Source organism: Leucopleurus acutus, assembly GCF_964270905.1.
Source record: "Leucopleurus acutus genome assembly, chromosome: 5".
Taxonomy (NCBI): domain Eukaryota; kingdom Metazoa; phylum Chordata; class Mammalia; order Artiodactyla; family Delphinidae; genus Leucopleurus; species Leucopleurus acutus.
In genome coordinates, this window is record NC_139147.1 from 18,565,423 (window position 1) to 18,590,337 (window position 24,915).

The 24,915-nt window shown below is 39.2% G+C and overlaps 1 protein-coding gene across 4 annotated transcripts in view; it reads left to right on the plus strand.

Moving 5' to 3' along the window:
- The first annotated feature begins 788 nt into the window (after positions 1–788).
- The window catches only part of APP (amyloid beta precursor protein), a 274,171-nt gene continuing 250,044 nt past the window's right edge, over positions 789–24,915 (plus strand). For all 4 annotated transcript variants that reach the window (XM_082840186.1, XM_082840187.1, XM_082840188.1 and 1 more), the window contains exon 1: positions 789–979. In XM_082840186.1, coding sequence (XP_082696312.1) covers positions 923–979 — 57 coding nt within the window. In that variant the 5' untranslated portion in view covers positions 789–922. The remainder of the gene's footprint in view (positions 980–24,915) is intronic.

Here is a 24,915-nt window from a genome sequence, read left to right on the forward strand (position 1 = left end):
TACATCCCTGCCTGATTAAAAACAACAACAACAACAAAAACTCAGATGACCGTTCCCTTCTCAAAACAAAAACAAACAAAAAATAAACCAAAAAAAGTGTTTTTTTTTTTAAAAAAAACCTTCTTTCAAGGAGAAGTAAATAGGTCACTGCTTCTTCTCCAGGTCCGGCGCCTTTCTCCTTCGGTTCGGTCTAAAGATAGAAATTCCAGGTTACTTGTGGTTGCTTTTGACGGGAAAAAAATGAGGCTTTTGCTCCCTTTACAAGCAAAGAAATCCTATTTCCTTGAAGCTTGTCTTGTTCACATTCTCTTCCAGAAACGCCTCCCCCACCTCTTCAAACCGAGACAAAAAGCGAAATGCGGATAAAAACGCACCCCAGCAGCAGCCCTTTATACGATACCCCCGAGAGGCCTGCGGGGTCGGATGAGTCAAGCTCACGGGTAACGGCGCAGAGCGCTCTCGACTTTTCTGCATCCCAGACGTCCTAGGACTCACCTTTCCCTGATCCTCCGCCGTCCCTCTCCTGGCCCCAGACTCTCCCTCCTACTGCTCGTGGGGTTCAGGCGGCAGGCGGCCGGGGAGGCGCTCGGGGAACCGGGGGAGCCGAGGTCGCCGCACCTGTGGGCGCCGGGGGCGCGGGCCCCTCCCGGCCGAGCGGGCGCAGCTCCCCGGCGGCTCCGCTAGGGGTCTCTCTCGGGTGCCGAGCGGGCTGGGCCGATCAGCTGACTCGCCGGGCTCCGAGCCTCGCCGCCGCGCTGCTGCTCCGTCAGTTTCCTCGGCAGCGGTAGGAGAGAGCACCCTGAGCAGCGCGAGCGCGGGGCCACAGGAGACGGCGGCGGCGGCGGCGGCGACACCGGCAGAGCAAGGGCTCGGCGGATCCCACTCGCACAGCAGCGCACTCGGTGCCCCGCGCAGGGTCGCGATGCTGCCCGGTTTGGCACTGGTCCTGCTGGCCGCCTGGACTGCTCGGGCGCTGGAGGTGGGTGCCGCGCCTCGGAATGGGGTGGCGGGGGGGAGGAGGGGACCCGCTCCCTCTGAGTCTTTAATCCAGAGAAGCCGGGGGGCAGTCGAGGGGACCCCTCTCCTCTCCGCGCCCAACACCCCCGCTTGCGGGCGCCCTGCGCATCCCCGCCTCCGGCCCAGCCCTGCCCTGGGGACGCGCGCTCCGGCCAGCGGAGAGGGAGCGGGTGAGGCGTCGGGCCCCTGGGTCCGCGCCAGTCGGGGGCGAGAAGAGGAGGAGGCTGTCCTGAGTTCGGACCCTGACTCAGTCCCTGACTCGGGGGCCGGGGGGAGGCGAGACACGTCCAGATGAGAGATTGGGGGAGGGAGCACGTGGGGAAAACCGAAAACGCAGCGTCCCTGGATCCTGTCCCCGGCACTTAATCGCTGCCCTTCCCTTTCTCTCGGGCCCTGGCGAGGAGGAGTCGGGACAGCTCGGGAAGCTGGGCACCCTCCACCCCCCGCTTCCCTTTGCCTTTTCCGCCCCGTTTCACCTTCTCTTCGCCTCCCCACCACCCCTTCCCGGCCCGACCTTCTTCCTCCTCCCTTCCTCTTCGCGGCTGCTCGGGGCTGCCGCCCGAGTGCGACCCCAACATGCAGGGTCGCACAACACCCTCCACAGGCAAACTTTGTACGTTTCTGCGTCTCCCTTTTGTGTTAAGTTGAGAGAGATGGGAGGGGTCGGACACCCGCAGCCACCTCTCACCTTCTCCAAGCCAGGACATTGTGGGCGTTCGCTCGCACCCTCCGATTCTCCCGGTGAGGGTGAAGGTCCCTGGGAACAAAAGCCGCGACACCCCGCCCTCGCCAGCCCGGGGCGCGGTGGGCTGAGCCGCGCTGGTCTGTGCGCCACCGAGGCTGCCGCCTGACTCCCTTCCCCGTGCTGCGCGTCTGTCCCGGAGGGGGCTCTGGTGGTGCCTTGGGGCCCCTCTACTTCCCCCCCCCCCAACTTCCCATCACCTCCGCGGCTTGCTGATTCTGTGCTCGGTTGTGAAGTCCTTGAGGAGAAATACGGGGAGAGTGGGGTGTGCGTCTGGAAAGGGCAGTGGCTGGTGGTGGGGAGGCACGAGCACTCCCCTCCTGTGCATCAAAGGAGGCGTTTGTCTGATGAAGGCGCGGCCTCTTCCCTGGCAACGCTGGGCACTCTGGTTTACCTCCTCTGGGGACGCGGCCTGCTGTGGAGGGTCCTTAGGGTCTTTTTTTTAGGGTGCAGATGAAAGGGTTGAATTGAGTGAAGATTAAGACGGAGAAGATGGCGCCTCTGCAGTGCAGCAAAGAAAATCTGTGGAGGCTGCAGCCTGGTGAAATCCACCCACCGCTAGGTGTATAGCAAGTCTTCCCCATTGATCCAACTCTCGAACATTCAGCTAACGCCTGTGCAAAATGACTATTTTCCTTTTTATCTGAAGATGCTTAGAAGTTGTTTGCTTGGCAGCTGGGGCAGAAAAGGTTGTATTTAGCATCCTTTGGGTTCCCATTCTGTATTTTACCATTGGTAACCTCCCTTCCCCGGATGTTTGTTTGTTTGTTTGTTTGTTTCTCCTCTTCCCCTACCTCATGGTGATTTTCCAAGAAAGCAATTTCTGGACAAATGTTTTCCTGTAATTCCACTGAGACTATACTGAGTGTCACACCGTTACAGCTTTTTAGTCCCTAATTTACAAGGTCATTGAACTTTTTCCTCTTCTGTCTTTTTCCTACAAGTGGCTCAGGAATCACCTTAGGGCTAGTTAAGGCAGATTGTTTTAAGAGTTGAAGAATTTGGTTTTCTATTTAAAAAATGCATTTAATTAAGGGAGCTGGAATTTTTCCAATACTTAAATTTACTCCAATGATTATTTCAGTTTTCCTGATTGTCTTATTACACATTAAAAGACACATATTAAGTAATTAACAGCATATCCTTTATAGTTGAAGCTTTTGCCAAAAAGTAAATATTTAACTGTTTTGAGCAATATTTTTTTCTGTGTAAAAGGATGCAGCGTGTAGGCAAATACGATTCAGATTTCTTTTTTAGCCTTTTTGACTGCATTTTTTTGCTCTTCCTCCCATCCTTTTGGACATTTTCACTGGTTACTGTCACCTCCTTCAAAGGGTGGAGGTGAGATTCACAGTTTGCATTTTGCAAAGCGTTAATGGAAAAGTAGGCAATTCACTCTGATGAGGTTTGAGGGGGATTTATGCAGCTAAATCTCTGTCCACTGAAAAGATGTAATTATGAGTTGACTGTCTTTTGTAGGGCTGAGAAAATAGGTCTGCTGCAGATGGCTCAAAAAAAGAAATGAATAAGGGCAATGACAGTGGGGCCTCAGCTTCTGGGGGAAGCATCATTACCTGAATTGATGATTTTCCCTAGTACAGTGACCGAGTATGAGTTAAAAAAACCGTGGCATTTATTTATTTAAACTTGATTCCTCTTAAGTTTTGTTTTCCTATATTGTGGGATTTAACCTAATCACAAGTACCTGCTTTCATAGTGGTGCTGATTCACAGATAATACATACCTACTCACACTGGCCAGAACTAACCTAATGGTAGATGCCTGAGCACAGAATAGTGAAGCTCAGATTTGATGGTGAGGTATAAGGAATCACTGTTTCTGCCTGATCTGTGGAAAACCATGACACGGGCAGGGCACCCAAGCGGCTCTCTTGTCACCCTAACCAGCAGAGGCATGTGATGGGTACTTGGGAGGCCATTAGTACTGCAGAGAAGTACTCTAGAGAGAATAAGGATCCCTGGTTCTGGTTGGGGAAATGAAGAGGAACATATAACTAAATAAATCACAAGGTTAAATTAGAAATGGCCGATTGAAAAAAAAAAAGAAATAATGTGGCCCATTGAATATTGGTTTGAAGAAAAACGGAGAGGTCAGAAACAGACTCACAGATGTAGAGAATGGACTGTGGTTGCCAAGGGAGAAGGGGGGGTGGGGAGGTTGGATTGGGAGTTTGGGATTAGCAGATGCAAACTGTAATATTATATATAGAATGGATAAACAACAAGGCCCTACTGTGTAGCATAGGGAACTATATTCAGTATCCTGTAATGAATCATAATGGAACAGGAAAAAAAGAGAAAAACATAGAGGTTATCCTTGTGGAAAAGGCTTTCTTTTCTCCCTGTTGCTTGAGGACCTCTATTTTGTATTACTTTTCATGGCATACTAGAGATTTCTATACAGATATTTGTATGAAGATGAAGGTTGTCAGTCATTCTAGAAATAAACAGAGCTATTATGTGCCTTCCGTGTGGCCACTAAACTACCATTGAGTGTGGTAAAATTCAGGAGAAATGTACCTTCTCTTTCTGCACGTTTGATCTAGGTGGGGATATGTATTACCTTAAGAGACTTACGAAGCATCTTCGATTAATATACTTCTCTAATTTCTGCCTAGTTATATCAGTTACAAATGCAAAGATAAGCCTTATACATGTACTTTAAAAATAAAGCTCCAGGAAGTAAGGTTTAGATTGATTTGCATACACCTTATTTCCCCTCACCCTCCTTCTCCTGTTCCCAGGAAGTTTGCAGAGTAAATAAGACGGGCACATGATTATGAAAGAAAACAGAAAGTGTTAAATACCAAGAGGAAAGTACAGATTAAGTGGCATACTGAGTAAAATATTAACAGTATAAACATCTATATATAAGGAATAAAGGAACAGTGGGATGAGATAATCCTGGAGAATTTCTTGGTGGTTCCTTTCCAGCCAGATTTGTATCTCAGGTTGGGAGAAGGGAGATTAAGTCTTTGCTTTTACATATTTGTTTACATACTTCTCTCCATCTTTCCCCTCCTAGACACACACGCACACGCACACACACACACACACACACACACACACACACACACACACACACACACACACACACACACACACACACCCCTACACCCCTGAGGGTGTGGGTGGAGCCAGTGTGGGATTTGATTTTCTTAGTTTCTCATCTATTCATTTGGGACCTTTTTAATTGATTCTCCTTTTGGACCAAGCTCTCTCCTGTAGCCCTGAAGCTAGCCTGGTGAACAAAACCATCATTTGCTTCAGGAAGCTTCCAGTCTAGTGGGGACCATACACAGACCATATACACAAATCATTATAAGTGTGTGCTCATGAACTGTGACAGATGCTGAGACAGAAAGCAAAGGTGCAGGGTACACTCTGGAGAGGAGTAGGGAATTCCAAATAAGGAGGTGAAGGACCGAAGGTGAGGGGCTGAAAGCAGGGTCTCAGAGCTCTGAGGCGGCATCTTCATTAGCACCTTGACTGAGGGAATGAGTACATGATGAAAAAAGTGATTCACTGGGCAGCAATGAGGAGGCTGGGGAAAATAAAATGTTTAGCTTGTTGTAGTTTTTTCTGGTAGTTTTCTACCTCTTCATCTTCTACTTGACTATGAAATGGTTTCCTTTTTATAGTAGGACCTCACATACATATGTATGGAGTGAGAATTGACACTAGCACCATCTTCTGCAAATCCTTGGGGATGCTGTCACCCTGTGTGTCACAGCCCGTATCCAGATACACCCTCGTGAGTGGCTGGAGGAAGATGGAGGGTGGCAGGCAGAGGACGCCAAAGTGAAGGAATGAGAAGACCCCCTGAATGAATAACAAGTTTAAGCCAGAAAATGTCTATTTCTTAGTTTTCCTTGTAGTTGTTAGTAAAAGGAAAGCAAATAGCACCTGAACCCTCAAACTGAATTTGGAAATGAAAACCAGAGGAAGGGGAAGATGTTATGTAACTGTTTTTTCAGTTTAATGTGGATAGTTTAAGAAATAACTGTTTCAGTGAGGACACTAGTGTTTTTCTTTGAAAAAAAAAATCTGGTGGATTTTTCTCTTCAGATTAATGGTTAATAGATATGCTTTCCTGGTACCTTTTTAGAAGTAGAAATGCACCAAAAACTAGATTCGAATGGACTGCTCTAGGAATAAAGTAAGTCATTGAAAAAAAAGAAAAGAAAAAGCCTGGACGTGTTCATGAACTAATAGATATATGAAAAAGGGATGCTGAATAGATTAGTTAGCTGACTATTCAGAGTGGGATACAGAAGACTCAGTTTCACATATGAAATCTTAGCTGAGATGGGGAGCTCAGAGGCCATTTTACTTATTTCACGTGGCTACATCTGGAAGAAACATAAAATACAGATTTAGCTTGAGCGTTTCTAGGATTGTAGTATTTTATGAAAGAAGGTAGTGGTTGAAATGGGGAAAATGAAAGGCTTTTGAAAGCCAGCTCTATGGAAAATAGTGGAACTGTTCCTACATTTATAGCCTTGATTTCGACCAACGTGATGTCAGGCCAGCAACCAAGTCATGGAGTTTCTCACGTGTTCTGGGAAGGCAGCATTTCCCATTGATCAAAATATTGACTGTGGGTAGCTCATGCCTCAGTTTCTTCCCTTGTAAAATGGGGATAATAATGGTTATGGTTGTTGAAGATTGAGTAAATATATATATGTAAAATTCTTGGAACAGTAAATGAGTAAATATATGTGTAACATGATGGCACCTTATAAGCACTACCTGTTAGTTACAATTACTGTTTATGATGATGATGTAAAATAGATACATTTAATCTCATAATTGTTGAAAGTTAAAAAAAAACAACTACATGATGTTTCATGACTTATTGACTAATGCACTTACCGACCAGTTAAGACTGTTACAGGAATTTGGCAGCTTGTTTCTGAGAAGAATGAATTAATCTGATTTCAATTGTAAAAAAGACATTGCAGATAAAATTTTTATCACAAATAAAATTTTTAAAGTATATATTATAAAATTTCATTTATGAAATATTCATATGTATTTTATATTTCAGTTGGCTTTTTTGAAAAGCATTAAAACAATTCATGCTAATAGAAAAACTTGAACACTGTACAGAAATATGTAAAACGCATAAGCAGTTGCTACACAAGTGAGTAAGACCTATTTTAAATGTGTTGACCCTGGCAGCTTGCTAGACATGTCTGAAATTGAGCAAGTTTATATTCTGGCTCGATTATTAACTCAGCTATTAGTTGATTATCAGCTGTGTGCAAAGAGCTGTGAATAAGCTTGGTTTAGCTCTCAACAAAACCTTTTCTAGAAAAGTGAATAAACAGGTTTGGCCAATCTAGGCAGAAATGGAAGATTTCAAATGCCAGCAAAAGAATTTTGATGCTACCTAGAATAGAAGCTTGAAATAATCTTCATCAGAGGACCAGGAAACCAAAAAGCTGACTGCTTGAGAAGATAACGCTTCTGTAAGAAATCAGTTTTCAAAATAAAATGAATTATTTTACTAGCTAGATGATGATAAATTCTGTGGTGGTCTACTCTAAAACTTTATAGTGATCTACTGCTTAATTAAAAGCATAGTTTTTTTAAGTCAGCATATTTTGCTCATTATAAAATAAAAGGTTTCTAATCTCAGTTTCAAAATTAGGCTGAAGATATTTGCGAATACCCCAAATTGGTGATACTGTGGTTAAGGTATTATTAACACATTGAAGAATCAATAAGCAAAATCCCAAGGAATCTATATGTTTTTTTTTAATCACACCAGTTCCTGTATTTCTTTATCACTGTCCTGCTCAATCAAAAAAAAGTGAGTTCAAGTCAGAGGATGCAATTATTGTAGCCATGTTTGAAGTAAACATGCTGCTCAGAATGGATACAGTGAGGAATGCAGGTACCACAACCACTTATGTAGGGTGAATGAGCAGGGGCAAGTAATAAGCAAGATGAACATTTCAGAAAACGGAAAAGAACAATAACCCTGTTTTGTAGATGAACAAATTCTAGAATTCTTAAGGTCTTATTAGTGATGGACCCCAGTATTTGTATCTTCTAATTTCCAGATGGTCTCTCCCTTTATTGTTTCTTCTCAAGTTGCGATGATTTTTAGTTGAGAAGTTTGAGCAAGAAAAAAAAAAATTTAGTGATTTATTTTGTTGATATGCAATAGTTCTTTGCTTGAGTCTCTTTCATAGAGAATCTAATAATTTGTCCTATGCTCTCATTTTGCTTCCACAGAAACCCACATTCTATCTTACTAAAGAATGTTTAAGGCATCCTAGGTGATTGGGACTGATAAATTACTTTTCAGCCTTAAAGGATGCTTATGAGAATAAGAGATCTGCTCTATCAAAAAGAGTCATTTGTATTAAGGGAAGAAATGCGTTGTTACTCTTGTTGCTTTGTTAAATTTCAAAGCTTTAATGACTGATATATTTTGACCCGGTGGAGACATTTTACAGGAATAAAGACGAGAGGTTTAATCCTACACTTGAGATACATTTGTCTACTTTAGACCTGACGTCTTACCCCCAAGTGACCACAAACTCATTTGTTGTTTCTCCTGTCTGCACATGCTGGATTACAATAAAACTAACAAGGCAACATAGTTTTTATTTTTAGTCAAAAATGAAGAAAATAGTATTGTCTATTAAGGCTTGGTTAGTCCAAAAAAAGGACTTTTTATGTTTGCTCTAACTAATGGATGGCTTTTCAAAAGCATAATTATTGTTTTTATAAATAACACAACTCAGTTATTTTGTAATGGAATTAATAGGCACACATGATAAAGATAGATAAGTGCTGTTTTGTAACCATATTTATTGATTTTTTCATCTTTCGAAGAAAAGAGGCCTTATCTACTTTGAAGATTGAGCCTTTAAAACTGATGCAAACTTTTTGAAATCTTTGCTTAACTCTTCAGAGACTAACATAAAAACATCATATGATGTGCTTGTGCTTTTCTGTATTTTCCAAGTTGCCTAGAGAACTCTTGAACTGCTGCTATGACAAATCAACATGTAAAAATTTAAGTGGGAAGGGTGAAGTTATTCCTGCCTCAGAAGCATAGGAAAGTCAAGTAAGCAGAGGCAGAAAGCCCCAGGAGGGCAAAGAGTAGGTGTGGCCAGACTTCAGTCCGTTCAAAATTTGCAAATCTGAATGGTCCCTGTGTATAAAGGAGTTCCAGAGGCACACTGCCCCCTCTCTTTGCCCAAAGATAGAAGGTCCACACAGAGTTCCTGAATCCTGGAGATTTCTCCAAATGAAAAAGCTTCCTGGGACTTCCCTGGTGGTGCAGTGGTTAGGAATCTGCCTGCCAATGCAGGAGACATGGGTTCGAGCCCTGGTCCGGGAATATCCCACATGCTGTGTAGCAACTAAGCCCATGTGCCACAACTACTGAAGCCCGCATGCCTAGAGCCCGTGCTCCACAGCAAGAGAAGCCACCACAATGAGAAGCCGGCGCACCGAAACGAAGAGTAGTCCCCGCTCCCTGCAACTAGAGGAAAGCCTTCGCGTAGTAACGAAGACCCAGTGCTGCCAAAAATAAATTTAAAAAAAAAAAAAAAGAATCCTCCTGCCAATGCAGGGGACACAAGTTCGAACCCTGGTCTAGGAAGATCCCACATGCCACGGAGCAACTAAGCCTGTGCGCCACAACTACTGAGGCTGTGCTCTAGAGTCCACAAGCCCCAACTACTGAGCCTGCATGCCACAGCTACTGAAGCCTGCGTGCCTAGAGCCTGTGCTCTGCAACAAGAGAAGCCACCGCGATGAGAAGCCTGCTCACCTCGACGAAGGTAGCCCCCGCTCGCCACAACTAGAGAAAGCCCATGCGGAACAAGGAAGACCCAATGCAGCCAAAAATAAATAAATAAATTTAGTTTAAAAAAGTTTATTTTATATTTGAGTATAGTTGATTTACAGTATTGTGTTAGTTTCAGGTATACAGCAAAGTGATTCAGTTATACATACATTTATTCTTTTTTAGATTCTTTTCCCATATAGGTTATTACAGAGTATTAAATAGAGATCCCTGTGCTGTACAGTAGGTCCTTGTTGATTATTTTATGGTATTAGTGTGTATATGTTAATCCCAACCTTCTCATTTATCCCTCCCCCAACCCCAAAATTGGGATTTTTAATATCACCATTTAAGAGAAGGGCAAAATGAGGTTTGGCATAGGGGGAAATCATCTATGTAGTGATTGACGTCATGTCTTAATTGTGATAAGATCTCATTAATTGGGAAACTACCATTATATCATTATAGTGATAAGTAATACTATTGTTGTTTATTATTGTTTTCATAGTAATGTGTTACCATTATTATCACTATTTTTGTTAGTACCTATAAGAATTACCACTATTATAAATATTGCTATGATAGTAATAAGCATTACTATTAGTAATATAATAAGCATTACTATTATAGTAATTAGTATTACTATAAATATTACTGTAAGTATTACTATTATCACTATTAGTAGTGCTTAAAATGACTATATTATTACTTACAATAAGTATTGCTATTTTTCTTGTAATAAGTGTTACTGTTATTATCACTTACTTTTTTATTATTTAGAATAATAAATACTATTATTATTTGAAAAAAATGGTGGAGCAGAGAAGGGACTATTGACTGTGATCACAAACTGTTTCCTATAATTTGTTTCATAACTCACTACAGTGCCTTACATCTAGTATTTACGAAATATTTGACAAATGCTTTAAAATCAGGACTCTAGGAATTTTATACTGTAATGATAATTATGTTTGATTTTTGACAGTTGAATTAACTTCTCTTATGTTTATGAAAATTGTGAATGACACCTAACTATAAGTGTACAGAAAAAAATTAAGCCTTTTAAATAAGATTTATTTTTTTCAGCCTTTTCTAAAACATTTTATTGTGAAAAGGTTATATAAATGCTGTCAACAACTTCATTTGCAACTCTTTATTTCAGACATTCAGTTGACCTAGCAGAACAATGCCTTGTTCGTGAAATATTTCATCAATCCTCTGATTGATTGGGACATTTTCAATAGAGAATGCCTAGAAATAATTTTCTTTGAATAAGATAGTAGAATTTAGAAAGCAAACATTGTGTATTGGAATGAAATTGAGTGGCCATCAAAATGAAAATTTCATTATCATTGTCTCTTCAGTTTTCTGCTTTTTTGCCATTTTACAGCTAATATTTACTTTTTACTTTAATGTGAACCAGGATCAAAATTGGCCCTTTAAGAAAAAAATTGAAATTCTGTTACTTCTATTCTCTAAAGGAATTGTACTTCTCAAGTTCAAGGTCTTGAAGCCAATGCCACTATATACTATTAACTTGACAGGCATTGAAAATCTAATTGAGGTCATTATGATTAGCCTTGTGTCTTGTCAGTGTTTTCTCAGGCTTGTTTTTAACGTTTTGTGTCAAGTGTTAAATCCTCTTACACCACAGAATCCAGAAAATTTCAATCCAATAAAAGTAAACTAAATTTGAAAATGCTATAGTTGTTTTGTGCGGGGCAGGTTCTTGGCTAACTGATAGGACAATGGAACAGGAAGGCGACTTATGTACTTCTGTTGATTTGAGGAATTGTGAAAGGCTCCAGTTTCAAGAATACATTTGTGACAAAACTGCAATTTTGGGATCACTGCATACTTGTTTAGTGAATTATGAGAGGAGGGAATTCTCTGAGCGTGACTATGTGACTGAATGGCTCAAACAGTAGAAGCAAAGGCTGCTGGGTAGAGAGCTATCTTAAGATAGTGCAAGTACTGGGAACTTGGGACTGAGTAATAAATCAACGTGGCCATCTGAGACATCCAGGACAAAGATGATGAACAGGAGGATATACTTAAATAAACAAGATAGGAAGCAGACCCACCCAGTTCCCAAGCAATTCCTTTCCTTGTCTGTATTTGCCATTTAAATATTTCACTTCACTTTCATGAGCCTGGACTCAAAGGTTAAATTTGTGTCTTTGTGAGTTTTCTGGGTGGTGCTGTAAGGACACAGATGGGAAGTATTGAGTTTGTTGGGAATATTTCTTGTGTGTGTTCTTAGTTGCATTATTGACTTCATAAATAGCCAGTAAAGAGAAAAACATTTTAGCTTAAGTATTGGGGTTTTTTTTCCTGGAAAAAAAAATTGGTTAAAATATCATTCTCAGCGTTTATTGCCACTGTTAAATTACTTATGCTTTTAAAAAAAATCTGACACGTAACCTCATTGTTGGTTTGCTCATTCATCTCAGAAAAGTAACATGTGAAAGTCAAACCCAAGCCTGTCGATTGATTCTTCTGTTAGCAGATGAGGGGAAAGTTTAATGCAGGATGTTTAATTGGATACTTGGATTATGTGTTCACCTGTTTTGTCTCTATTCCAAATTTTCTCAGGGCGTTAGTGGTTGGCGCCTGTGTTACTGACACTCCCTTGGATTTTCGATTTTCATTATTCCTAATTTTTTTTATCTCACTGCATTTTTCTCCTACTTTTTGAATTTTTAAAAACATCATTCATTTTTTCGGACATGTGCTGGATGTCGTCTGTATTTCAGGGTGACAGGAGCCCTACAATCTTTGTGGGGCTATGTATAAACAGAGAAGTGATTCAGTCTGTTCCTTGAAGGATTCACAGCCTGACAGGGGAAGAAAGAGATGCAGAAATAATTAAGTACAGTGTGCCAAAGGTCACAATGGAAGAAGGTACAAAGTCTTCATAGAAAAGACTGGCAGCATTTGAACTGGGTTTCAAGGATGAGTGGAGGTTAATTGGATCATGGTAGGGCTTTCCAGACGGAAGGAGCAGCAAGTGTGTAGAGGTTAAAAAGAGGAAGCCATGTGAATATGGGTGAGGGAGATGGTGTGAGGACAGTAGGAGATTAAGAGCTTTGGATGCCTTTATGAGTTTGAACTTCATTTTCTCAGCAATGGGGTCCTTTTAGATGTTCCTAAAATGGGAGTAGCTATTGATGACTGTGGTTCAGTTAGGTTTAGGAGGCTTTGCAGAAGTCCTTGTCAGTGTCTGCTTCATCTTGCTAGCCGGATGGTAGCACCTAGCTGCAAGGGAGGCTGGTACATGTGGTCTATTAGCTGGGAGTATTGCCATCAGGAATACATTCCAGGTTCTCTTACTGATAAAGCAGAGGTAAGGTATTGGGTGACAACTGGCATTCTAGGATGTAGAGGAAATACAATACAAAGGAATATAGACAAAAGGGGTAGATTAATAAACAAACTGAAGGAAAGGTTCTCTCTGAGCAATTAGATTAGGTTTTGGGGATTTGCCCACTTCTCCTTATCTGCTCGCTAACCACATAAGAAGCACATCTTTGGGGAGTGATGGAGGAGGAGATGGGGAATGCTGTTTTATTTTTATGGCAGGAACACCCAAGAGCTAAGCCTTTACTGTGGCAGATTGTACCCAAGGTGGTTTAGACTTGGGGCCCTGGAAATCCTTTCAATCAGAGTGATGGAAACAGTTGTAATTCCAGTGGCTCTGTGGATAATAATGGCAGTATCAGTTTACTCTCTGCACTGGTAGACTATCTTTCATTTGATCTAGAAGCTTCCCTAAAACACCCTTGTTGTTGTGCTTGTTCTTTGAAAGGAATAGCAGATAAAACAAGCTTTGAGGTTTTTAGAGAAGAGGGTGATACTGGGAATCTCTTTTGAGCTAGATTTCCCTACCATGTTCAACTTCTTTTCCATTGCTACACACCCCTTCAGATCTTCTTATGTGCACCTGTGTTATTAAAACAGAATTGAAAAATCTGTGGAAAAGAGGAAAATAAACCTTAATATATTAGTAAATTATTAGTAAATAAATCAGTAAAATTAATAAATCAATCAGTAAAAACGAAGCTGCCATTTTAAAACTCATCTTAACTACTTATCTATTTTCTTATTTATTTCAATTATTCTAGATGTGGACAAATGAAGATATTTACCAAAAGTATGTGATGAAATAAAGATGAGGGAGAAAAACTTAGAATCTTGAGCAGGCTTGATATAATTATCCACATTAGGGCATAATTGAGTTTTTATAGTAGGCATTTTACTAGCACCTCAAGATTTATTTAAAATATGTCCCAATAGTTTGACATATTGTACATGTTTCTGTCTTAAGGAAATGTCTAAAATATCATGGTTCCTCAAAAACTACTCTTGGTTTTATTTTCCACATTATTTCTTTTTGAACCCTTGGTTCTCTTTAAGAGAAATCAAAAGCATAGTTCAAGTTTGATCATCTTAAATCTTGGCATTTCTTTTCTTTTGAAGTGTCTAGCAAGGAAAATATTTTCTTATCACTTAAAGAGACTGCCTTCAGGGCTTCCCTGGTGGCGCAGTGGTTGAGAGTCCGCCTGCCGATGCAGGGGACACGGGTTCATGCCCCGGTCCGGGAGGATCCCACGTGCTGCGGAGCGGCTGGGCCCGTGAGCCATGGCCGCTGAGCCTGCGTGTCCGGAGCCTGTGCTCCTCAACGGGTGAGGCCACAACAGTGAGAGGCCCGCACACAGCAAAAAAAAAAAAAAAAAAAGAGACTGCCTTCAGAAAAACAATTGACAGTGTGTAGTGTCTGAAATAGTTGTTGATTAATCATGAGAATCAGAAAGAGGAACCGATATGTGTGTGAACATAGATTTCTCTCACATCCTGGTCATATTTTGAAATTATACTCTTTTTTTCCCCCTAAAAAGAGTGGGTGGTACATTATATCATGGAAGTTTGAATATTTGTCTTAAATATATTAGCTAGAATTTGAAAATATAAGAAAATTTATTTAATTCCTGCATAGTTTTCTAATGGTCATATATATTGTATAGAAAATTTATTTTAAAACTTTATTTATTATTTAAAAATTCCTCAAAGGGCATATTTTATTCTGAATTCTGTTCTGCTTTCACATATCTGAAAATATTTGACGTAATTACTGGCTATGGTTTAAGACTGGTCTGAAATGGTTGTGCCTTTAGTTGGCACAGAGGTAAGGTATTGGGTGACAACTGGCATTCTAGGATGTAGAGGAAATACAATACAAAGGAATATAGACAAAAGGGGTAGATTAATAAACAAACCGAAGGAAAGGTTCTCTCTGAGCAATTAGATTAGGTTTTGGGGATTTGCCCACTTCTCCTTAGTTGGCTTTGGATTTCAGAGTTAGGGACTGTTGGCTTTGGATTTCAGAGTTAGGGACTGTTGCTTGCTTTAAATAATTCGTAGTTGATTTTGCAGGCAATTATCAATAGATGGATTCCTTTGTTTAAGATTTCCTAATTGAAAAAGTTGGCAGTCCAAGAAAATGTTCTGAGAAGAATATTTATTCTCGACTTACCTGAACCTTATATTTTATTGGCTTTGTTCATAGCCTGTTGTATTTCTAAGTAAACAAGCTCTCTAGAAACGATCTCTGCTTCCTTGATGATTTAAAATACATTAAATTTAAAAAAATAATAAAATAAAACACATTAAATTAATTGATACAGATAGTAAAAATTAGTGGAAAAGTTTCTAGTTAGATATCAATAAAACGTGCTCCATCCGTGCAAGTTTATTTTAGTTGTTCCTATTAAATTCGAATGTGAGTTTTAAAAAAAGAAGATTGTGGTCATCTTTGTGAATGAAACTCAGTTATTACTTTAAATATATATTCAATTCAAGGAAACGGAAAACAGTTGTGCCTGTGTGAAGGCGCATCCATTTAGGATTATGCTTCAATCTTGTCATACAATCCTACAGTTGATAATTAAGATTTAGCCTTAGAGTAAATGAAGTGATATTGATTCTTTTTAGGCCCAGTGTTATTTGCTATTGATTCACTGTTGGTGAGCAGAACAAGAGAACAAAAGCAAGGCTTTACAACAGCCATTTATAAGTATTGTGTGGAGATGATAAGCTCCAAGTCCCAATAGTGAAGAGCCAGGGAATGGCAATGTTCCACTCAGATGCTCTCCTGATGTCATTTCATCTTAGAATTCCTCTGGTCCTCACTTAACGCCTAGGCCCAACTCCCAAACAATGCAGTTCAATACAAGTATAATAGGACCACAAGTATAATTTAAAATTTTCTAGTAGCCACATAAAAGAGAAAAGAAACTGGCAAACTAGTATGTTTTAGTGCACCCAGTAAATGTAAAATATCATTTCAATTTATGGTCAGTATAAAAATTATTAATGAAATATATTACATTTTTTTAGTCAGTATAAAAATTATTAATGAAGTATATTACATTTTTTTTATGTCCTCAAAATTTTACCCATAGAACATATTTTAATTCAGACCAGTCACATTTCATGTAGTCAATAGCTACATGTGGCTGGTGGCTACCATACTGGACAGTGCAGCTATAGAAGGGCCATCTCAACTCACTACTGTCTAGGAAAAGAATCAGTTTTTGGAGCAGGTAGTATCCGTAAGACCTCCTGTCTATGCCTCTTCATCTTACAGATGAAGAAATTTGGATCTGGAGATGGCTGAGTTGCCCAATATCACTTGACTGTTAAGGGTCAAAGCCCTATCCTTGTCCTCTGGCTTCTAATCTTTCTTCATCACCCTGATTCTTCCTTCTTTTCTATGTTGCAGAGTCCACTTAAATATGTACTAACGTTAGGTGGTTGCTATCAGTTAAACATTGAGTTTTAAGAAAGTCTGGCTCACCTGAGATAGGCATGGCCTGATCCAGACAAAACTCTCTTTTGAGGCAGGGTAAGTAAAATTACCAGGGATATCTAGAATCTCTTAGGGGAATAGTAATGTGAGATGATGCTGGGTCCAGTGATCAATTTTTTCTTTTTTTGATGTGGGCACTGTTGGAGTAGGAGTTGGGTGGACCCTTTGGGACTCATAGTATGTAACTCTGAACACTGGTTGAAATGTCAACTGCCCAGTGAAAGGAAAAGAGATCAACAAGGCATTATGTACTGTGCACAATGTGTTGTGTGTATGAGGTCTCTTCCTGGAAACACTGGCTTAAGCTTTCTTTTTCTTTTTTCTTCCATTTTTTGGAAGGCTGCCCACGTGTGTGCCCATAGTTCTTACCCAATTATACTTAAAGTATGATATTTTTTGACAACTTAAGCCCAGTGCACTCCTGGCATGTAAAGTAGTTATTTTCCAAATGCAAGCAAATGTGGAAAACTTAACCACACAGCATTGTGGGTTGGCGAAGGCAGGAGGTTGATGTACTCCTGGGATCATTGCTGTAAAGTATTTGTTTTATGGTATGAGAAAGCACGGAGTGAACTTTTAAAGTTGGAAGTTGTTTTAAAATATTTATCAGCCTGGATGTTGTAGATTTTATGAGTGGTTTGAAGAGAGTTTAAATTTATTCAGTGACTTAGGTTTAGTGATTTTAGATTTAGTGTTAAACTTGACAATTATTCTATTTGAATCTTAGGACTTCTCAACTGCGGCTAGACTTTACCTACAAGGTGCAATTGATCTTTAAGTTAAGCATGCACTGCGTTTTCTTCATATTCTGGGGTGAAAACAATTGCGTTTTTGCAAATGCTGATATATGAGACAATGCTTAGAGTATTCAGGGCTTGCAGGAATGAGTTAAAAGTACAGGGATATCTGTATCTCCTTTGGCAGTTGACTATTATTAAACTTAAAAAAAAATGTCTTTAAGCCTAAAAAAATTCACGTTTTTTAGCCATTTTCCATATATTTTTCATAGTACATATAACCAAGAGGAACAGAAGTTAGAGCTTTAAACTGTTTGGGGGTGTCATAGTTTTTAAAACTATGTATAAGAGTTTTTGAGTTAGAAAAGTATTACGACTTCATTGTAGGTAACTTAGAGAAAATATAAAAACATGCATGACCCTACCACCCACAAATGTGTTTTATTTCATTTTTTAAAGCATTTTTGAGATCATGCTGTAGATTCCATTTTATCCAATCCTGCATTTGATTCCTTAACATTAAATCTCATGCCATTCTCAGTTGTTCGTAAGTATAATGTCTAATGGATGTATGAATCTGTGTAGGGCAACAGGAGCTCTGTAATAGTGGACATGTGCTTTTTGTATTTGGCATTTCCAACCCGAGGTTAGGATAAAAGTAGTGACGTAGGGAGGGACCCTGTGCCAAATACTTGTTAATATTTTAAGTAGTTATTGAATGATCTAAATTGCTGCTCTCAAGGAGTGTTCAACACAGTGGTCCGTCAGCTATAATATAGTACTCAAAGAAAAATAGATGAACAGAAACTAGAGATTAACGAAGATGAAGAAATAAAGAAAACCTGACCTAGTAATTCAGACAAACAGTTCTCTTATTCAATAGTTCCATGATCACTTTTGTAGGAAGAAGTTTGGCTGTAAGAAGTTATTAGACCTGACAGACAAATGTCGTCAGGGATCGAATGTAGACATCAGTGAAATTGTGATTTCAGTTTCTAGAGCCACTCACTGGGAGCGTTAATCAGGTAACGTGATTACACAGATGTAAATAAAGCATCCTCCTTCCATTTCCCTGCTGTTTAAGTTTCTCCTGATTTTATGTGGTTAAAAAATAAGTCAGAAACATTTACTCCATGAAGTTCCGCAAAGTAAGAATCTTTAGCCACAAAAAATAAGTAGATTTGTCTTTAAATTGAACAATGTGTGATGAAGTGTCACTTCCGTAGAACCCTGTGTAGGATTGTGGAACCCATTCAGCCAGACTCATATTAATGTTTGATTGTTAACTGCTATTCACATGGACATTTAACCAGTTATATCTTACCGTATTTCATATCATAGGTTTTTGGAGCAAGGACTATGTTGTTTACTTTTACTTATTTTAAATAAATAGAACACAGTAAATATACAGTGAATAAATGCCACCCCTAGAAGCCCAAACCTCTTTTTCTTTGTCATGTCTCCACAATTACCTGCTCTCTCTTAAAATGTATATAATCTCTCAGACCGAATCTCTTCTTTAGGGATGTCACTTCTTTTTGTGAACCTTTTCTTACCCTCCCTGCCCTACAACCCATGTAAAAATGTTAACATCAAATAAAATTTGTATGCTTTTTCTCTGTTGATCTGTCTTTTGTCAGTTTAATTTGAACTGAACCGGGACCCAAACCTAAGAGGGTAGAGGAAAGAAACTGTTTTTCCTCTCCTACAAGTATTCAAGCTAGAGGGAATGGTAAATGCGAAGGCCGTGAGGAGTCTGAGGAAGTATGTGAGCTGTTACGTGAATTATGTGTACATAATTTATCAATGATGGTTCACACTGATGAATCATTTATGGAAACTAATGTTCAGCGTCTTCTATATTGAATTTACTCAGTCTTGGAGAAGAATGTATGTTTCAATCAAGAGGGATTTATGGAAGACATTCTGTGTTCTAAACATTCAAGAAAGCTCTTAAGATTGTATAATAATTCATCTTTGCCTCTATTTAAAAAGTTAAAATGGGAAGAAATACTGTTTTACAGTTATTTCGGGTTTTTTGTTTTAGTTTTTGTTTCTAACATGCATTAGAAATTTGGCAATCATGTCATGTTGGTGTGATTTATTAGTTCTGGAATAAATAGCTCTATTTCTGGCATATGTAAGTATAGATGCTTCCTTGGCTTTTGCAATAATAAACAGGTATCTAGCTCTTTCTATGATCTGGGCAGTGTTGGAAGTGCTTCTCATGTATTCAGCAGCTGCCTGTGAGGGAGCTACTGTTAAGTTATCCCCATTCCATGTATCAAGCCCATGAAGTATCAGCAGGGAAGGAGCTGGAAAGTGGACCAGGTTCAAGCTCTCTATCTTCACTGTCTGTATTCTTAACCACTTATCTCTTCTGCCTCTGGCAAAATGGAGTAGTGGATGGAGTTCAGCGGGTATTTCCTCTTGAACTAGGCATTTAGCTCCTTGCGGAAGCAGACCAGGGTGACATTGGCTGCTTGTTTAGCAATAAGACTAATCTGTTCCACCTTCAGTTCCTGGCGGCTCCCCCTTCCCTCCAGCCTCACCTGCGCGAAATTCCAAGCACCAATGTCTCTACATGGCGCCCTCTCACCTTCTACAATGCCCTCTCCCCTTCCCATTCCATCCCAATCCCTTTCCTTCCCTTTCTCTCAACCCCAAATAAGATTGTTCAGAGTGTAGACGTTGTCATCATTCAGACCTTGGATTTGAGTCACAACTCCTTCAATTAATTATAGAGTTATAACGAGCAGGAAAATGACTTAACTTCCCTAAACCTAAATTTCCACATCTACAAAGTATCTATAAATAAGTCGGTCAGGAGGAAAAGTCAATTTAGAATCAGGTACAAAGCATAGAGCCTGAACAGTAGCAGGCCCTGAGTGAATAATGGCCCTGGTTTTCATTTTAAGTCTCTTTGTAACGTCGCCTCTGATCCTTCACGACTATCCTCGATGTTCAAGTCAGCTCCATTTTACCCCTGTGAAAATGCAAAGGCTGGGGAAGCGGCCCAGTGGCCTGTGACACTGCACTGTTTAGCTTCACATTTCAGTGCTATCAAATAGCTGGAAGGCTGTGGTATCTCACCATTTCACTGATAACATTTTCAACATCTGAAAACAGGAATGACCTATTTTTTTTTTAACGTCTTTATTGGAGTATAATTGCTTTACAGTGGTGGTAGTTTCTGCTGTATAACAAAGTGAATCAGCTATATGTATATCTATATCCCCATATTCCCTCCTTCTTGTGTCTCCCTCCCACCCTCCCTGTTCCACCCCTCTAGGTGGTCACAAAGCACCGAGCTGATCTCCCTGTGCTATGCGGCTGCTTCCCACTAGCTATCTGTTTTACATTTGGTAGTGTGTATATGTCCATGCCACTCTCTCACTTCGTCCCAGCTTACCCTTCCCCCTCCACGTGTCCTCAAGTCTATTCTCTACAAGGAATGACCTATTTTAAATCCTGCGTAAACTTTGGTTAAGTTGTTCGAGTCCGAGATGTCTGTGAACCCCGAAGAAAAACCACTAGGAAAGGAATGCCAAGCATGTGCATCGCATCCGGGATGCCGCTGTCTTCCCCGCCCACTTTCCTGCCTCTCCCAGTCCTGCCCCTTGTTGGCATGTTCAGCAGTGACCCTACACAAGTGACAGTCTTGGCTGTTGGAACCAGCTGGAAGCAGCCACAAAATTCCTGGCTGCTCTCTTTCAAAGATCTCTGCTAACCCCTTTGAAAATAAAGAGATTGTCATGTATCAAAGGGGACTGGGAAGGAGATAATTGAGACATCTTTCTGATGGGACTTGTGGCTTCTAGCACCTGCAGAAGCTTTCTGAAATGGTGGTGCTCTTGCTTTAGGTAGAATCAACTTAAATCTCTGGGCACCTGCTCACATGTTGCTCATACTATGTATGAGGAATGTTCATTTCTCTTCACATTTGATCGGTGTACTTCTGTTCTCATGTCATGAAACATTCGATTCAGGAAAAAAATCACCATGTACCTTTGATGGTTCCAGGTGACTCTTAAATTTCATTAACTCACAAAGTATGAATTGAATGGAGCAGTCTGTTTTTGTTTTGGGGGAGTTTTATTTCAGAGTTTATTTCAGGGGGTTAATCTGGATTGGGAAGGGATTGAATTTTTCAAGACAATCCCAAGAGACTGCAGGGGTGTTTGATGTTTTGATTCTAGAAGGATATACATTCCCTCTTCTCCATTTCTTCCTTCTGACCTAGCAAGTGTAAGGCCCTATCAGGTGTTAGTCTGTGCGATCCTGTTACACTCACATCCTGTAGCTGCATCCAAGTGCTTTGAGGCTGACTTAACACAGATTAATTTAACAGTTGCTGTGTGAATGCAGATGCTCTCTGCTGCTTATTTCTAATAAGTTGATCAAGCCATATAAAAAATATTTTTCCTCTTAAAGAAGTCTCATCTACCTATTAAGCTGTAGAGCAATAAAGAAAAACTGAAACGCTTAGGACTAAAATTAGTGTATTATATTTAAAGCTCTTCTCCTCAGACTGATTATGACATGCTCCTCTGTTGAATTTCTAGTCAGGTGCTTATTCATAAAAATAAGACCGATATAAATGGTAGTGTTCAAATGTTACACCAGTCTGTTTTTGCAGTTTGACCTTTCACAGTAGCTAAATAAATACATTTTGCACTGAGAAAAGAATTATTTAACATTCACGAGCTAGCAGTATGTCAAGTGAATTCAGAATCTGAATGCAACAGATGAGACCCCAGGTAAAAACATGAAAACATACTGATGTCAAAGAGGAAACCAAGCTACACTGTGTTAGAGAAGCAGTTCTAGAGGGAGAGATATTTATAAACATAATAGATACTTAGGAAAACTAACACAATTATTATAAAAGTCATCTGGGAAAATCATTAAGTAAGAATAGACAAAAAAAACTCAGGAAATATGTCAATATAGAAGTTAAAATTGTATAGCATATGCAAAGACAAGCCTAAAGGACAAAATGGAAGTCTAGAAATAAACTTGTCTGTAGATTGGAAATGAATGCAAGAAAAAAGTGGTTTTCTACATCAGAGGGGGAAAAGATAGATTATTCAATAAATGGTGTTGTTGATATCTGTCCATAGAGATTATTTACAGTTTCTGTAACAAAAGGCAAATTTCTTTATTCTGTAAAGTGTTCTTATAAATCAATTAAAATTACTACATATGATCCAGACAAAACTATAATTTGAAAAGATACATGCACACCTATGTTCATAGCAGCACTATTGACAATAGCCAAGACATGGAAACAACCTAAATGTCCATTGACAGATAAATGGATAAAGAAGATGTGGTGTATATATATATATATATATCACACAATGGAATATTACTCAGCCATAAAAAAGAATGAAATCATGCCATTTGCAGCTACATGGATGGACCTAGAGACTATCGTACTAAGTGAAGTAAGTCAGAAAGAGAAAGACAAATACCATAAGATATCACTTATATGTGGAATCTCAAATATGACACAAATGAACTTATCTACAAAACAGAGATAGACTTGTGGACATAGAGAACAGACTTGTGGTCGCCAAGGGAGGGAGGGAGTGGGGAAGGGAAGGATTGGGAGTTTGGAATTAGCAGATGCAGACTATTATACATAGAATGAATAAACAAGTAGGGCCTACTGTATAGTACAGTGAGGTATATCCAATATCCCATAATAAAACATAATGAAAAGAATATTAAAAAATACTACATATGAAAATCATAAGAGAAAAATGAGAAAAGCACTTTAAAGAACTTTTATTATGAAAAAATTAAAACATGCAAAAGAGAATAGTGTGATGAATCCCCAGGTACCTGTCACCCAGCCTCAAATTATAACTTATTGCCAACTTTATTATCTGTTATCTTGTCTTACCTGTAAATACCTCCCCTCCTCATTCTCCTCTTCCTCGCTGGGTTATTTTGAAATAAATTCAGTCATATAATTTTATCCATACATACTTCTTTATGAACCTCTGAAAGAATTGAAAAGAAATCGACCCGAAAAAAGAAAGAAGCAAAGAATTTTAACAAGTGTATTATTCAGGAAAAAAAAATAGATATATCCAATAAACCTATAAAGATATGCTCAATCTCATTAGTAATCAAAGAAATGCAAATTAAAACAGTAAGATAAGGGTTTTTTTTAACCTTCTGATCAGCAGAAACTAAAGTCTTGCCAGAGTCAGCAACTATGTGAAGAAACACATTTTCCCCTACTGTCAATGCTACAAGAGCATTATCAAGAGCAATCATTCACAACTTTATGTGCATACCCCTTGATTTAGCAATTCTAGGAATTAGAACTATAGTATATAAGTGCCCACAGATGAGGATGTTGTTTGAACATTATTTGTATCACTTAAACAAACCTGTTTTTTCACTATGTTGTGCAAACCGGAATGTTATGCCATCATAAATGAAAAATAATGTTAAGTGAAAAGAGAAATTTTCAGAAAGCAGGCATAATAAATTACATTAAGGAAAGTTTTACATATAAAACAAAATTTCTGTGCATAAAATGTATCTGAAAGATTCAAGTAAATCTAACAAAATTTGCCTCTAGATGGTGAGACGGTGGAATGGAGGAGACAGTAGTACATATTTATTTATCATTGTTACCTTATGTAATATTTGGATCTTTTTAACCGTAAGCAGACACTTTAGAGGTGTCCCACCAAGATGTCTCACCACATCTTGGATGTATAACTCCTTGGTTCTGTCATTCCTGGTAGGTGATCAACTGGCTTCTAACAGTTGTCCCCAGAGACTTCCTTCCACAGACAAGCCATGCCATTCCATTTAAAACATCTCTAATTCTAGGAAGACATGTATTTTGATGTGATATCTAGAATCCTCCCAACTGTTCTTCTAAGGAACATTACTTTTATGAAGTTGAAAATAGCAAGTTTTATTGTATTATAAAACTAGGTCATTTCAGTGAATTTCATCTGTTTATTTTCACGGGTAACTGATTCTTATATCAAAACTTGCTTTTGAAAGTATTGGAAATAGAAATTATTACTTAAGGCTCATTTGCCCTACATTGAACATCAAGAAGTAACTTCTTCACTGCAAAGTTTCTAGTGTGGATGCTTATAATATCCCTTCTCAGATTGATACTAATAATAGTGATGGAATTCTTATCAATTTAATGGAAATATTCTCTCCACACTGAACTTAATTCTGAGATTTGTTATATTTTCTGCATTTTAACCCAGAAAGTTATTGAAAAGACTTGACCATGATACATTTGTCTTTATCTTATTTTATACTTTCTTAACAAATGGGAATTATAACTGACTTTTTAATTTAAGGTTGAATATAGACCCTCTTAAGGTAATAACAAATGTTTTAATGACTGTGGGTATGGAGCAGTATAATAAAATGTACATTGTTTTAAGATAGAAAATATTTGTGCAGTATTATGCTGAATTAAAACTGTAAATTGAGGTTGTATCAGGGATAATGTAAACCAAATATGAAACATGGAGAACTTCTTTCCAATTTACCAAGATGTTTGTAGTATAACGACTCACTCACTAACTTTATATTCTTTACAGCTTTGTAAGAAAGGCAGGGCAAGTACTATCTCAAAATAAAATATGAACAAAATTAGGTTCAGTGAAACTGCATAATTTGCCCCAAATTGTGGTAGGTAATTGGGTTGAGGTTGGAACCCA